Source organism: Pleurotus ostreatus (genome assembly GCF_014466165.1).
Source record: "Pleurotus ostreatus strain PC9 chromosome Unknown scaffold_3, whole genome shotgun sequence".
In the NCBI taxonomy this organism is placed as follows: Eukaryota; Fungi; Basidiomycota; class Agaricomycetes; order Agaricales; family Pleurotaceae; genus Pleurotus; species Pleurotus ostreatus.
The window spans coordinates 1,536,254-1,551,025 of NW_023503158.1; the positions used below are offsets into that span (position 1 = coordinate 1,536,254).

Genomic DNA, 14,772 nt, shown 5'->3' on the forward strand with positions numbered 1-14,772 from the left:
ATATTACCTTTTCACTCGTGTTGGTGATGTATATGGTTGACATGGGCGGCCAGTTGGACGTGTATTGCTGGTGGCTGATACAAATTGGTCCGAGAAATTCTACCACCAATGACCAACCGTGTAGATATCGCTTCCGTAACAAACCCTACTTTTTCCCTTCTTCCTCAGGAGGACCACCAGACATAACTACGAATGTGGGGATGTATCATCAGGAACATGCACGTGTAAGAAAGATCGCGTTTAGCGAAGGGAAACTGACCTAGGGCGATCAAAACCGCCACGATGTACAACCAGTATTTCTGTATGAAGGACTTCTCTGGTACGGGGACGACTGGCTCCCCGGATTGGGTTATGGGAGGAGGGGCACGGAGCTCTGGTCTGTGGGAGGGGGAAGTATTGTTCAGCAGATATCCTCACGCGGGAGAAGCACCTCATCCTTCTAGACGGGGATATATAGGAGACGGAGGCTCACAGAGGTGGCAACGAGGGCCGCTGAACGGTCACGGTTGTGTCCACCATGAGGAGCTGGACTTGCTTGACAAAACTGGACAGTGCCGTAGAATCCAACTTTCGTTTCTTCAACTTGGAACACGACCCATCCAGAGGTATTGGCGATACGAAATAGTCGATGGCGAAAGGAGAGGGGTCCGGTCCAGCCGTTGTGTGTAAAATTATGGACTCGGATTTGATCTTCTCAAGATGACACTGAAAAGAGAATTAGTAAAGGCACTCGTGATATATTTAAAATGGGCAAAATGGACCGAGACGAACACTCAGACGCAGTAATGGAATGCAGTATCCCATCCATGCACATGGTCTACAGGCCCTATATTTGTACGTTTCAGACTGTAGCTGCCGTCTCTACGAACGAGTGGCAAATGTACACACGCCCCACGTTGAGTTCCTGGAGCGAAACGGCAGGCGCATCTCGGCGCCATCTTGCCCAGCCTAGTCCCGTGGTCGAAAATGGGCAACCACCGTCCCACCCTCTTTTGCATCTGGTTGAGGGGGCTTCGGTGTTTCCCGACTAAGGCCAGTGCGACTGCAATCGCGGTTGCCCGAGCAAGCCACCTGAAGCCGAGATGGAGATCCAGTGCTCACCAGTTTTACGGAGGATATATCCCAGTGCGCTTCGGCTGTGTCGCCAGCGCGCTCCAGGGCGACCTGGTACTGGGCATCGTGCAAATCCACTGCTCCGGGCTGCAGGGAGTCCGCAAACTGCTGCAGTGGTTCTGATATGGATTCTGAGGGCCGGAAGGTGACGAGAAGCGAGTCGTTTATGTTAACGGTCCCACGCAAGGCAAAAGGAAGCTCTGGTACTATTGGGTGATAGACACGGTGATACAGACGGAGTGATTCATCAGCGGCGACGAAGGCTGCGGCGGTAACGAGCAGGAGGAGATGGTGGCAGAACATGAAGCGTAATTGGCTGCAGCAGCGATTGGATGGGAGGCCGGCGGATTACGTAACAGTGTGTAACAGCGCGGTGATTGGCTGGCAGGGGTGATTGATACTCTAGACCAATCACCATCGAGGCTTCTGGGCCATTCTGAAAAGTATATGTTGCGACCTGCTCTTGTTCGAGACCATTTCTTGGTTCTCATATAGTCTTGTCATGTCCCAAGGTGTGTTTTCCGTTGTCCCGCAAGAAATAACTCTAATCCTCCACCAAGACCACTACAATCAGGAAATGGCAAACTACCCCCACTCAATTCCAACTCCTCCCTTCTCACCACATGTTGCGATCCCTCACCCACCCGACCATCCCCTGCGATCCACCGCAAATCTCCTCGAGTCCCTCGTCTCCTTCTACCAGCAAGAGCGCATGTGGGTCTATCGCACAAGGGCAGAGCTCGAGGAAGAGGCCCTACAAACACAACCCAGCGATTGCAGCAGCATCGACCAGATGCGAGGCGCCGGCATGTCCACGCTGCCTTCACCATCGCCATCGACTTCGCTCGGGGGAAGGGAGATGCCCCCCGATAGTTTCTCCGTCAAGACGGAATCAGAGGATGCATCCCGCCCAACATCCCCGTCCCCGTCCAACACTCGTTGGAACAAGCGCAAACGAGCATTCAAGCTGAAGCTCGATAATCTAGCGCCAAAACCAAAGCGTGCCTATGTCCCTCGCCCAACGACGGAGGATGCTTCGCAGCCTAGCGTTCGCATTTTGGAGATGTACGAGAGCATGATGGCCGCTCGTATGGAAAGCTGTCAGCGAATCAATCGCCTCATCAGAGACGCCAACCGAGCCGATCTGCACCTGCGATGAGAGGTACCCTTGGTAATTAGTCCATCCCCATGCACATCCTCATTTCTCTAGGCTCTGGCAGTAGGTCCAAAGCCCCCTTATACCGTCTCTGGGGAATTGTATTGTGTTCTGTAGCATTGTGTGTATTTCGTAGTTCAAGCTTACAGCTGGCCTGGATGGGCCCGATCCCGTCCAGAAGCATTGCATTGTTGTCTGTACTTGTAAAAAAGATACCTGTCTTCTGGATGAAAGTATTCGCTTTATATGTCTTACCTTAATTTGTTGCTTGAGAAGCCCTTGTGCGACTTGTGAAGAGTGCTCATGCGCATGAGCAACTTCATGAGACCGTGAGATATCGCATGAGTACGTAATCAGATTACTGCGTTCCCACAGCCACATCGAGCTCGTTCCTAAGACGAACGCAGTCGCAGACCCCACAGCTCACTTTCATCGGTTCTTTATTTTCTAGAATATTCACTTCTATACCAACAACCTTCGTTCCTTTCCATGTCGAGGGCTTATGCTCCCCTCCCCAATCCACGGTCGGACAGAGATGCACACGAGGAGATGGAAGCGGCCTTCGACCATTCAGACGACGAAGACGATGTGGACGCCTCGGAGTCTCAGCCATTGAATCCTCAACCAACGTCTCCCACAGCGGTGGGCTCGTCGCATGAGAACCCTCGTTTCCCCACTCCAGAAACTTACAATAATGGCACCACTTCTCGACCACCAGGCACATATGATTTTGAGAACGTGGACTACGACTACCCTCCACCGGGATCGCCGCCTCTGCCTTCTGCCTACGCTCGTCCGAATGAAATTGGAAACTCGAATGGTCAGATACCCGATTTCGAGCTTGACGCCTCACGCCGGCCCAGAGGAGGTTGGCTGAAGCGTACGATTGCTGCGGCTCTGCCAGCGTCTGTGTCTCAGCGAGTGGGCTTGGCGCCTCGGTCACCGGCTGGAGTCGTTGGTGGAGGCCTCAACAACGATGGCGTCTTTGCCAACGTCACGGCCAAGCCAGCAGCGCCGAGAGCAGAGGGTGAGTAATTACTATCGTCTGAGTTTCGTCAAATTACTGACATGAATCTGTGTACATAGGTGATGAATTCACATCTGCAGAAGATTCAAGATCAGAAGCCCCCCCCTCATATGCATCAGCCCAAGCTGATGCTGTCCCACCGTACTGGGAAACCACTGTGCATGCGCCGTTTGCTCCAGATTCCCTTGGGGAGATGATCATCGATAACCTACCCACTGGGTCCCTATTCTCCTTCCTCTGGAACATGCTCGTCTCCATATCATTCCAGTTTGTCGGCTTCCTATTGACGTACCTACTCCATACCACACATGCCGCAAGGTTAGGCTCACGAGCTGGCTTGGGAGTCACGCTTATTCAGTACGGGCTTGCGTTGAGGGGCAGGGTGGAGAACGGATTCTCTGGTGAGGATGCCTGGACAGGCTGGGATGGAACAGCCGCTCCCAGTCCTAGTGGAGAGTACAATTACCCTCCTGGCGGTGGTATGATGGGTTCTGGGAACGCTACCGATGTACCAGTCCCCACGTTGACGGAAGAAGAGCAGGCGGCGGCGCTGATGGCCAATGCCACCACAGAGTGGTTGTCGTTTTTCTTGATGACAGTTGGCAAGTCTATTCATCAAATTACCATCGTAATGCCTCTCAACTCTACTCTCTACAGGTTGGTTCATCCTCCTAACGTCTCTGCTTGGCTTCCTTCGGGTCAAACGCTGGGAGCGCGGCATTCTCAACTCTCAACAGAACACCAGTACGACCCCGGCTGAACCTACTACCTTCCGCTTCCCCCTGTTCCCCCAAGTGGAGCGGAACTTTGGCTTCAGCGGTTTCGAGCGCATGGATCTACTTCGTCGAGGCCTCGGCTTGGGCTCGCGTCAACAACCCAATGACATCGATGAAGAATCCGAAGTCCTCGCTGCAAACCAGACCCGAGGAACGGAAGAAGGGAGTAATGATGTCCCGAGGAACCCGAGGCACGGAGAAGACGGAGGTCGTGACGACGACGACGACGACGCGACGGAGCTGGATATGATGATCCCTCTTGATAGTAACAGAGTGATCACAGTACGAGAGGCCATCGAGCGTGATCGCAGGCTGCAAGCAGATCTGCGGGAAGCTGGATTAATATAAGGCGGATACGTGGACTACATGGACTTTGTCATCAAGGTACTAATTATCATGTTTACCATCGGATTCGTGCAAGTGTATTCCTGTTCTTATACCGTTCAATCTATTTTGCACACTCTGTACGCTGAGCTTTACCCTCCCAAGCTCCAGAACGATGCTTCGCTACCTGAGCCTTCCAAATTGGACATCCTCACCCAATCCTATAAAGGGAGATAGAAGGTTTACTGCTCTAATCACTTCCTCGAGACGTGATCCAGTCGAAGATGCCCGATATCATCACCCGTCCTGCGACAGAGGCCGATGAACAATCATTGTCGCGGATCTGTCTGCTTACAGCTGATGCTGGGGCCAGTGCAGAGTATCGGCACAACTACGGGGAGCTTCCTGGACTGGTTTATGCCGTCCCATATGTCAAACTTCCCTCCACATTCGGGTTCGTAATGGAGGTCTTAGAAACGAAAGAGGTAGTGGGATACGTTCTGTCTTCGTTCAATACACGCGTCTACGAACAAGCAGCAGCGGAGACATGGTGGCCAACTCTAAAGGCCAGCTTCCCGTTACCCGCCAATAACGAACCGGGCTACTACGATAAAGAGTTAAAGGAGGGAGATAAGGCATATATTGAACGGATCTGGGACATGCACACTGCCCCGGAAGCCAACATCAAATTCTCTGCAGCTCATCTGCATATCGACATTCTGGAGGACTATCAACGGCAGGGATGGGGCCGAAAGCTGATTGCTGAGGTAGTGAGGTTTTTGGGCGAGCGGGGCCTAGACGGCGTGTGGGTTGGGCTCGATACTAGAAACGATAACGCGAAGAAATTCTACGCAAAACTGGGCTTCAAGGACATCGAAGGCGCACCAGACGGAAATATGGGTTTGAAGTTCAAGGACTTTGGGTCAGGATAGGGGATGCCAGATTAGACTCTCCTGAAACTTTGAAGTTTGACAGGCGACTGAAAGGTGCTGAGTGTAATCCCAAGCAGTTTTCGAAGGTAGACTTGGTGTTCGCATTCCTGCTTCACGCGCACCAGAGCCCAGTTCCAGACATTCTCGATATATTGGAGTAAACGGAGAACGGTTGGATGCAGCAACGGAGGATGATCGATGATCGATGACTGTCGTGCCAACCCCGAACGTTTGGATTTCAAGCTCAGCGAGCTTTGCGATGCTCTTGAACAATTTTCAAGCATCTTTCCTGAGCTCATTCTGGCCAAGGCGGCGGAGCCTGCTTCATTCCTACACAAGGTCGAACGAAGGGCCATATTCTTCTCAGGATTGACCGACTATGGGGTCCTTACACTTAAATGGAATAGCGTCATGGAACAGCCTCTAGAAAAGGTGGATGATATGATAGGTATACAGCCTTATCCTTCATGTGCCTGACGGTCATCCTGATCGCTATGATTTAGCAGCTAAATCTCTACAGAATTCAACCACGTTGGTGGATATTCTCAAGGCTGAACGACGTCTTCAAAACAACGTTTCGAGGTCCATCATCATCGAGGTAAAAAAAGCCGGATACACAACTGCGTGCTCATTTGCCTCAGGCGGTTGTGGAGGCTGTGGCAGCGTACGTATCTGTATCTCAGCTTCCGTGACGTTGGCCTTGCTAAAGGAGAGAACTTGCAACAGAATCGATGCGATGAAGAAGATAGATCCTCATCCTCTGGAAGATTGCTCACTGCCATTCGCATTAACCAACAGAATGGACATTTGGTTTGTTGAACGAATCCTCCAACGACTATACCTGCTGGGTTACCGATCCGTTGTCAGTCCCAAGTTTTAATATCCGGACTCTGTTTAAGGCCCTGTCCTTTTGGGTAAGTCTCCAAGCCAACATGGTCACTATTGATTATGATGTTGCTCGTTTGAAGGCCACTACCAGTGGTGTAAACATATATAGTAGCTTGCAAAACGTGGCAACTAACGAAGAAAATCTATAACAACAATCCTTCCATCCTTCAAATGATCAACTACCCTTCCGCTCCATTCATCAAGAGTCGTGATTGAGAAACGATGGACATTGTCATGCCAATAGTGTTCGTGGACATCAAATTGTTCGTCTCGTAGTAAGTTCAATGTAATGACTGAGGTGGGCATATAGTCTTGTCGGATGAGCGTCCTGTGAAGACTAAGTGCATAAACAGTGCCATCAAATCTCATCGAGTAATCGATTAGTTTGATGACCGCTGTTTCATTGTCCTCTGCGTCGGTAATAAGAGCAAAAATGTGCTGAGCCGTCGCTAAGGAAATATAAATCGTCCCCGAGTAACTGGAGTATGAGGGAGATATGCCGCCAATAACCAATGGACCACCAATGGGAATGACTTGGAGCGGTGTCTGAGCATCCGTATTCTCCAAAGGGTCAAATGGAAGTGTCGCTGAATGGTATGTGCACTCGGGAATGGCGTAAATGTGGATTGAACTCCCTCTACCAGTGAGTACCCTTCTACCAGGCAGTAAACGCACCGAAGCCTTTGTGAGATTTATATTTAGACTCGTGCTATTAGTAATAGCTGGGACTCACCATGTCGGGTACAGGATGTATATGTGATTTTACATGAACCATGGATTTTGAATCCTCCCAGTTGAATAGCTCGACGGCCCAGGGGCTGACAATCCGAGCGTACAACGAGCGCAGTAGGGAGGCGTCGAAAACGACTTTCGAGACCCGAGTGTAGAATGAATTAAGGAGCTTCGAGGAAAGTTTGGGACGATGGCCGGTGGTATCGACGAGCCTTACTCTCCATATGGACACTCTAGAGGATGTCGAAAGCCTCCCTACAAATGAGCTAAGCATTGGGAAGGACGAAGAAATTGAAGACACCCCCACCGTAGTCGTGTGAAAGCGCTAGATTAAATTCTAAGGTAGGGGAGGATCGATCGATACAGACAGACATCTTGGAGATATAAACGTGGTCCCGTTTATCTTCTGGTCGAATAAGGACGTGTGTTCCAGTTGCAAGAGAGGGTGAATCTAAATCGTGTACCAACACGGAGCCACATTTGTCTGTCGTAAGAAGCCAACGACCACCTTCAATTAGTGCGAAGGGTGTATTTGGCCAATCGTGGTCCAGGATACGCTGAGGAGGAGGTTGCTGTCGTATCGAGCACGAGGACCATCCATGGTCAACACGAGTCCACTGCAATACCATCGACTCTAGTTCGGCGGCGCCATAGGTCTCCAGAGGTCTTGGGGGAATAATCGGGAGGACATACGGGTCCGAAAGTTGCCAGAAAAGACGCAGCCAGATAGCACGCGATTTTGACGCGGTGTAGAGAGACCTGCAAGACTAGACAAGCTAGTTGTAAGACCAACCCCTACAAAAGAGAATCAATCCTACGCAGCGAGCCCGCCGCAAATCTCTCAGTTCAAGTTCGGCCAAAACCAGAGTGAGCAACTCCGTCGGAAGGACTACCAGCGAGTTAGCAGGCTGCGAAGGTGCGTCAATTCCTTTTGCAGAGCGTGTCGCTTCATATCCTTAAATACATTTGATATAAATCACAGCCATGCCGTACTAATACTCACCCGAAACTCTGAGCTCAGATAGGCGACGGAACGCGTTGAGCACCATCCCAAGCAGCCTGCCCAAGTGGGCTCGTTCGCATTGACGAGTCCATTGCTTCAATTGAAGTACGACCCATTTCCAGACATTCAGGAGACGTTCGGGGAAGCGAACAGTGGGAGGCAGAGACATTCGGAGACCTTTAGAACATTTGCAGTGCACGAACTTGTACGCCACGCCGACACGTGACTTGGATGATCGGACAGTTAAGCGCCCAGACGTGGCGTGACTCGGGCCATCGGTACGGAGAAAGGTTACTCCGCGATTTACTTACTGGTTGACCAGTCACCACAACTATCTTACCTACCACCACTATGTCCACTGACAGGAATGTTGCCGAATTCCCTTCGTCTCGCTCACCGATTGCACCAAGATTCAACGTGTATGATGAACCGTCCACGCCAAGGACGTTGCCTGCAGTGCCGACTGCTAGACCGAGACGGAGTTCGCTGCGAGTGGAAACGCCGTATTCTCCCAATATCTTGTCCTCGCCCGCCCAGCAAACGCCTGTCGTACGATATATGACACCACCACAGTGGCAGGTTCCAGTGTTCGACAATGTCCCGCCTAGTCCGCGGAATGGCCCAAACCCACCCAGACAAGAGTTACCGTCGAGGCGATTCAGTGGTCTTGCTCCCGGATCTAATAGGAACTCAGATGCTACCCTTGCCGAGACCTTTCCTCAATCCAATGACGAATTCAAGAAATACTCTATGTCGTCGTACGAGCATCCATATGACATTCCAGCACCCGAAAGCACATATCAAAACCGCCCGGGCGGACCACAGTCGGCATCTGCGAGGCGGTCGGTGAGTTTCGCTGATGAACAGCAACGTAAGCAGCAATATGAACCGAACGACCTTCCCTCCCTGGATCCGAATACTGAGCGAGCCTTGAAACGTCGCGGCGTACTTCATAACATGCTGGACCTCTACGCGATCAATAATAACATGGACGGCATGGGAAGCAGGCAGAACTCCGAGGATTGGCCGCCGCCGAGGGGCATGTCTTCTGCTAGACCTGGATTCCGACGTATGGATTCGATGGTCTCTGTCTTGTCCGGAACTGGCTCCGATATACTGGACCCCGACGATCCGAGAGTAACTGGAGTTCGTGCCGAGTACCTGGAAGACAGGGAAGACGTCGAGAAAAACACACTTCGGGAGATGGACTACCGAGCCCGCAGAAAACATCTCATGCGGGCGAGGATCGAGTTCAATGTAACCTGTACGTATTGTTTCAAGGCTAATGGTCCCTGCATCTCACGACTCTCGACCTAGCCATGATTAATCGACAAGAGTTCCTCATAAAGTTAGCGCGCGCCTTGATGACATTTGGAGCTCCTTCACATCGTATAGAATCTCAACTCATTGCTGCCGCCCGCATCCTGGAGGTCGAGGCCGAATTCATCCATCTCCCTGGAGTTATTATCTGCTCCTTTGGTGACCAAGAAATGGGATGCTCTGAGACTCATTTCGTCAAGTGCGGTGGCGCTCTCTCGCTTGGCGCTCTCCACAAGGTTCACCTTATCTATCGTTCCGTGGTTCACGATGAAATCTCCGCAAAAAAGGCATCAGAACAACTTGAAGCACTTCTAAAGTCTGGGCCCGTCTATCCTCGGCTGTTTCGTGTCTTCCTGGCCTTTCTGTTATCATCTTTGATCTGTCCGTTGGCATTCGGGGGTTCTTTCCTGGATATGTGGGTTGCTGGCGGATGTGCATTGGTTTTATCTTTTCTGCAACTTTTCATGGCTGGGAAGAGTGTTATCTATGCGAACGTTTTCGAGTGAGTGATTTCCAGCTTGGTTGGCACATTTCGCTGAGTTCAGAATAGGATCACAATCACTATCTTCATCTCATTCACGGCTCGAGGCCTGAGCAGTATCCGAAGCCATTTATTCTGCTATACCGCTATCTCGTCTTCCTCCATCATTGGTATCCTACCTGGGTATCTGATTTGTACGTATGCCACTGTCACCGAGGTATTCATTTACTCACACATACTTCAGTGAGTAGTTCTCTGGAATTAGCATCAAAGAATATCCTCTGTGGAAGTGTGAAGATGGTGTACGCCCTCATTTACACCCTTTTCCTCGGCTTCGGTCTCCAGATTGGCTCGGACTTCTACTTGCTATTCGACAAAAGCATGCGCCGTAACCTGGACGAGCTAGCTCTGAATATCTCCGCTACTGCGACCTTCGCGGGCACCTGGATCTCCGATAACACGACAAATATTGTTCCTGGTGCCGGCACTTGGACGTTCGTCAATCGTGTGCCGTTGACCCAACAAAATATCCACGATGGTTGCTTCCGACTCCCCAATCAACCTTGGTATCTCCAACCCTTCCCGTATTGGACAGCGTTCGTCATCGTTCCTCTCTTCTCGATCTTATCGTCTTTGGCAAATCAGCAACCATGGAAGAGCAGGCAACTGCCTGTGATGGTTGTCATCTCCTGTGCTAGCTACGCGTCGAATAAGGTGGCAAATCATTATATTTTCAATCGGTCAGACGTTGTTTCTGCTATTGGAGCCTTTACGGTTGGTGTACTGGGGAATATGTACTCAAGGAAGATGGGAGGCACGGCCTTCACGTCGATGGTTACTGGGGTATTGTTCTTGGTGCCGGTACGTTGTTTGGTTTTGGTTGATTCCAGATGACCTACAATCACTTCCCAACAGTCTGGCCTGTCCCAAGCTGGCGGAATCACTGCGAACGGCAATGGCATCGACATCGGTGGTGCAATGATTGCTGTAACAATCGGTATCACGGTGGGGCTATTCATGAGCCAAGCGTTGGTTTATATGTTCGGAACGAGGAAGAATGCGGCCGTGTTCTCTTTCTAGCCCTAATCATCCGATCTTTTGTTGCCTTGTATCATTGTAAAATTATCTACTTCTTTCTCCTGTTTATAAATAACAATTCCTTTCTTCCGCATGTACAAGCTGAGCCTCTAAATATTTAAGTTACAACACTGAGCATTGCATTTTACCCAGCTACTGCGCCACATGAATAGTGGATAATAATTGGCTAAATAGTTGTGCATACATTACTACTCTCTGCGTCATCTGTACTCAGAATCTTACGGCAGGCGAATTCTCGATGCCTTCGATGGATACTTTGTGCCCAACAAGGGTCCGGATGTTGTTGATGCCGTATCTGTGATCGCATGAAGACTTGAGAAAGCAACGGAAAGATGGTGGGTGGTTTATGACTGACCTTATCATCGTTGGGCGTTCTAAGCTAAGACCCCAGCCATGGACGCGGACGTCTTTCGGAAAGCCCATGGGTTCGAGCATTTCTGGACGGAACATGCCACTGTTTCCAACTTCAACCCATCGGTTCAGCATAGGGTGGAAAGCAAAGATTTCTAGGGAAGGCTGCAACCAGTCAATGAGTGGACATGATGTAGAGATGGAGGGATGTACCTCGGTATATGGGTTGTACGCTGGCTTGAACCTGACTTGTTCGATGCCCATTTTATCAAAGAAAACCCTCATGAACCCTGATATTTGTTAGAGACACTATATTCTTTGGGCTTATGGATGGCTTACCTATCAAATCAGCTAGAGTGAGGTTACGATCGGCAACTACTCCTTCTACTTGGTGGAACTCAGCCAAATGTGTCGCGTCCATCGTCTCATTCCGGAACACTCGATCTATGCTGAAGAGTTTTGCAGGACGGAAGCCGTCGTCTTTCGCTGGATCGCCACGATCGCTGCCAGTAGTTGATGATGCACCGTGTGTGTATTCGCCTTTGTCGCTGGATATCTTCTCACCCCGACATGCAGCTGCGAGTTTGTAGAGCATATGCGCGGATGATGCGGTGGTGTGTGTGCGGAGTAGGAGTTTTCTGGACTCTTCTTCGACCCATGGCGCGCGGTATCCGGTCGAGCCAAATCCGCCGTGCTCATGCACCTTGGAGACGAGATCGTAGTAATCCTTCTTTGGAGGCAGGGATATGACGGGATCTATTTGGATAAGATAATCTACCGCAATCTATAGGTGGAGACCTACCAGAGAGATAGAAAGTATCCTGTAGATCTCGTGCTGGATGTTGTTGTGGTACGAACAACGCGTCGAAGCACCAGAAACCTGATTCGACGAAGGATTGTGTGGGCATTTCAGCGAAACTAGGGCAACAGTCAATACCAATGCCATCGTGGTACACCGAAAAGACAAACCCCATCTCGAGGAAGATATTCCGTATTTCCTCTCTAACTTTCAGAAGTGGATGAAGAGCACCTCCATTTGTTGGTATACCCTCGGCCTCGAAGTTGTATTTTTTGAAAGCGGACGTCTTCCACGATCCTCTGTCATGCGTGTGAAGCGACTGTGTGGCTGATCCGTGGTGGGACTTACGATGCAAGCATCTCCACCGTTAGATCAGTCTCGGGCTTCGCTATGGATGTGCTGAAGCTCGGACCCTTGGTTACAGAGAACCACTGTCCTTTCCTATGTATGATTGATGAGCTGTTCTACTAAATACGGATGAGAGATTCACTTTTGAACGATCAATTTACGTTTCCGTAAGTCTGCAAGAGCTTTCTCCCCGGATTTGAGGGTACCAGTAGATTTGATCTCTAGTAAGTCATCTCGTGTGATATCTTTGATCTCGGGGGCCTGCACAGTATAAGTTAGAGCTAACAGGTGGTAATGTACGTCGCTATTCACCGATTTAACCAAGCCATCTCCCTCCTTCGCTATCCACCCATTCTTGAATGCACGCCCTTGACCGACCTTCGCGACCTCGTCTCCAACGGCTTTCTTTAGTTGGTTTGGTGTGATGGGTTCGCCCTGTCCCTTCAGTGACAAAGCTGCCCATACTCGGGCTTCATTCGATCCTTGCTCTACGATTTGTGAACCTTCGGGGGTCGGCACATGCGATATGACTTCATGAGTCGCGTACGATATCATCTAGCGCGTACATTACACAAATATTGGCGTTGAACTAAGATCGAGGGACTAACATCTCTACTGGACAATGAATTCAGAGCTCCCAAGATCGCAATCTGAGCGTCATTCGAGATCGCGGGACCCTTCTCCCCAGGTAGAACGAGTGCCCTCGTGTCTTTTATTGTGGATTCTGCGTCTAAAGTGTCGAGGATGACTTGCTGCAAGGCTTCCGCCATATTGAAGACTTTGGGAGAAATGGATTGCGTGAAATGACTCTTGTTGTCGGTTTGATCAGAATGGGCGCTTCGTTGTCGATCCCCTATCTTCCTCGATCAGAATCGGCACATGGGCACCGGCCTTGAATGCAGTCCTCCCGGTAACATTCATGTCGTCCGCTCCTTGGGAAGATGCTTGGGACAGAGCTCAGCCACGTCTAGCAGAAATATGGGGCTCTCTGCGGCACTTGTCTTCTCCTTGTCCTCGACCGATGCGCGTCGGCCAGCTGGATTCTGAACTTTTGGACCAAGAGCTTGTTCATGTGCTCCAAGAACCGCTTCAGTCGGCGCTGGCGACAATGAATGTAGGGTCTTCGTCCCAAAGCAAATGCAGGCTTTAACTTGGCTGAAGCCCTCCCTTAGATCCCGCTTTGAGCCCGAACTCAGCTTGATCATTCAACTGACACTCTACAAGCTTTCGGTATGGAATCTAGGCGCGACTTATGGTGCCAAGCTGCAAGATTTAAAATACAAAGTTCCTCAAAACTTGGGGCAGAAGTTTGCCCGTGCGTCTTCGTCTGAATTTGCCTTCTATGATATGGTACTAAATTTGAGCAGCATCTGGTCTTCCTAGGCGAACACTCTTCATCCATGGAACGTTGACCATTGTCGTACCCTATTTTCACGCTCGCCTTCGCTCTCATGCATTGTCGAATTCCTGGCCTGATGCACCTTCGTCCGACATTCGCAAGAGGTTATGGGATACGATAGCATCCCTGGAATCGTTGCACACCGTGCTCGGGTTGTTCAACTTTGTTGCATTTCTATGGGACGGAAGGTACAGCATTTGAGTAATACATCCATAGATCGCGCACTTATTTGATGAAAGGTATCGTGCCGTTACAGACAGACTCCTTCGGATGAGACTCGTTCCTTCGCGCCGGCTTGTCAAACGTGATGTCAGTTATGAATTCATGAACCGCCAGATGGTCTGGCATGCCTTTACAGTGAGTACTCTCAACAAATATGAACCCCATGCCCTAAAGCTCTGTGTAGGAATTCCTACTGTTCCTCCTTCCTCTCATAAACGCCCGTTCTATTCGTCGATCAATCACCCGCATAGTATCCGCCATTAGTCTGAGCAATATAAGAGCCATGGCGCCAATCAAGGCGCTCGGCCTGGGCTCGGGCACGAAGACACCACAAACGCTGACGAAACGTCGTGGAAGATACTGGACCATGGCAGCAGATCAATGCGCAATTTGTGCCGAGAATGCGTCTTTCAACTTCAACATATCAGAACCTACGAACGTCTTTTCGTCAATTGCTACCTCTGCACCAACTACAGGAGCAGGCGAAAATTCTGAGAACGAACCCCCAACGTTTCCCATCAATACACCATACCAGGCCTCATGTGGCGATACATATTGCTATCATTGCATAGCGGAGCGACTCCTACGTACCGTCGATGAAGGTGATGCTACTGAGGGAGGCTGGGAATGTATACGATGTGCGGAAATCGTCAAAACAGCCGAAAGGGTCACATTCATCCCCGAGGAAGTTGAAGCAGAGACCACAAGCGACTACGAATTTTCCAGTGATCTAGACGCCACCGACATGTCTGCATCAGTTGGTAGCTTCACAGGCTCCGCAATGTCAGATGATTATTAGTATT

The 14,772-nt window shown here is 50.3% G+C and overlaps 9 protein-coding genes across 9 annotated transcripts; 6 read left to right on the forward strand and 3 right to left on the reverse strand.

Moving 5' to 3' along the window:
- Positions 1–145: 145 nt before the first annotated feature.
- On the reverse strand, positions 146–1,416 carry PC9H_005012 (uncharacterized protein; the record flags this gene model as incomplete). The annotated part of the gene is made up of 4 exons (XM_036774591.1): positions 146–186; positions 260–378; positions 473–705; positions 1,102–1,416. The coding sequence occupies 4 exons, from the start codon at positions 1,414–1,416 to the stop codon at positions 146–148; spliced, it is 708 nt and encodes a 235-aa protein (XP_036633093.1).
- Positions 1,417–1,615: 199 nt separating this feature from the next.
- Positions 1,616–2,272, forward strand: PC9H_005013 (uncharacterized protein; the record flags this gene model as incomplete). The annotated part of the gene is made up of 1 exon (XM_036774592.1): positions 1,616–2,272. The coding sequence occupies one exon, from the start codon at positions 1,616–1,618 to the stop codon at positions 2,270–2,272; it is 657 nt and encodes a 218-aa protein (XP_036633094.1).
- A 486-nt stretch (positions 2,273–2,758) lies between these two features.
- PC9H_005014 (uncharacterized protein) lies at positions 2,759–4,420 on the forward strand (the record flags this gene model as incomplete). The annotated part of the gene is made up of 3 exons (XM_036774593.1): positions 2,759–3,296; positions 3,356–3,898; positions 3,954–4,420. 3 exons carry the CDS (start codon positions 2,759–2,761, stop codon positions 4,418–4,420), a joined length of 1,548 nt encoding a protein of 515 aa, XP_036633095.1.
- A 260-nt stretch (positions 4,421–4,680) lies between these two features.
- On the forward strand, positions 4,681–5,328 carry PC9H_005015 (uncharacterized protein; the record flags this gene model as incomplete). Its single annotated transcript, XM_036774594.1, has 1 exon — positions 4,681–5,328. The coding sequence occupies one exon, from the start codon at positions 4,681–4,683 to the stop codon at positions 5,326–5,328; it is 648 nt and encodes a 215-aa protein (XP_036633096.1).
- A 198-nt stretch (positions 5,329–5,526) lies between these two features.
- On the forward strand, positions 5,527–6,020 carry PC9H_005016 (uncharacterized protein; the record flags this gene model as incomplete). The annotated part of the gene is made up of 3 exons (XM_036774595.1): positions 5,527–5,776; positions 5,832–5,926; positions 5,970–6,020. 3 exons carry the CDS (start codon positions 5,527–5,529, stop codon positions 6,018–6,020), a joined length of 396 nt encoding a protein of 131 aa, XP_036633097.1.
- A 1,194-nt stretch (positions 6,021–7,214) lies between these two features.
- Positions 7,215–8,120, reverse strand: PC9H_005017 (uncharacterized protein; the record flags this gene model as incomplete). The annotated part of the gene is made up of 3 exons (XM_036774596.1): positions 7,215–7,715; positions 7,767–7,903; positions 7,952–8,120. 3 exons carry the CDS (start codon positions 8,118–8,120, stop codon positions 7,215–7,217), a joined length of 807 nt encoding a protein of 268 aa, XP_036633098.1.
- Positions 8,121–8,302: 182 nt separating this feature from the next.
- PC9H_005018 (uncharacterized protein) lies at positions 8,303–10,832 on the forward strand (the record flags this gene model as incomplete). Its single annotated transcript, XM_036774597.1, has 5 exons — positions 8,303–9,215; positions 9,269–9,773; positions 9,822–9,950; positions 10,001–10,613; positions 10,668–10,832. The coding sequence occupies 5 exons, from the start codon at positions 8,303–8,305 to the stop codon at positions 10,830–10,832; spliced, it is 2,325 nt and encodes a 774-aa protein (XP_036633099.1).
- A 228-nt stretch (positions 10,833–11,060) lies between these two features.
- FRS2 (Phenylalanyl-tRNA synthetase, beta subunit, cytoplasmic) lies at positions 11,061–13,118 on the reverse strand (the record flags this gene model as incomplete). The annotated part of the gene is made up of 10 exons (XM_036774598.1): positions 11,061–11,145; positions 11,206–11,366; positions 11,415–11,491; positions 11,541–11,957; positions 12,004–12,119; positions 12,171–12,299; positions 12,349–12,441; positions 12,491–12,609; positions 12,661–12,903; positions 12,957–13,118. The coding sequence occupies 10 exons, from the start codon at positions 13,116–13,118 to the stop codon at positions 11,061–11,063; spliced, it is 1,602 nt and encodes a 533-aa protein (XP_036633100.1).
- A 251-nt stretch (positions 13,119–13,369) lies between these two features.
- On the forward strand, positions 13,370–14,768 carry PEX2 (peroxisome assembly protein (Peroxin-2); the record flags this gene model as incomplete). The annotated part of the gene is made up of 5 exons (XM_036774599.1): positions 13,370–13,462; positions 13,510–13,663; positions 13,716–13,935; positions 13,987–14,104; positions 14,154–14,768. The coding sequence occupies 5 exons, from the start codon at positions 13,370–13,372 to the stop codon at positions 14,766–14,768; spliced, it is 1,200 nt and encodes a 399-aa protein (XP_036633101.1).
- Positions 14,769–14,772: the final 4 nt, after the last annotated feature.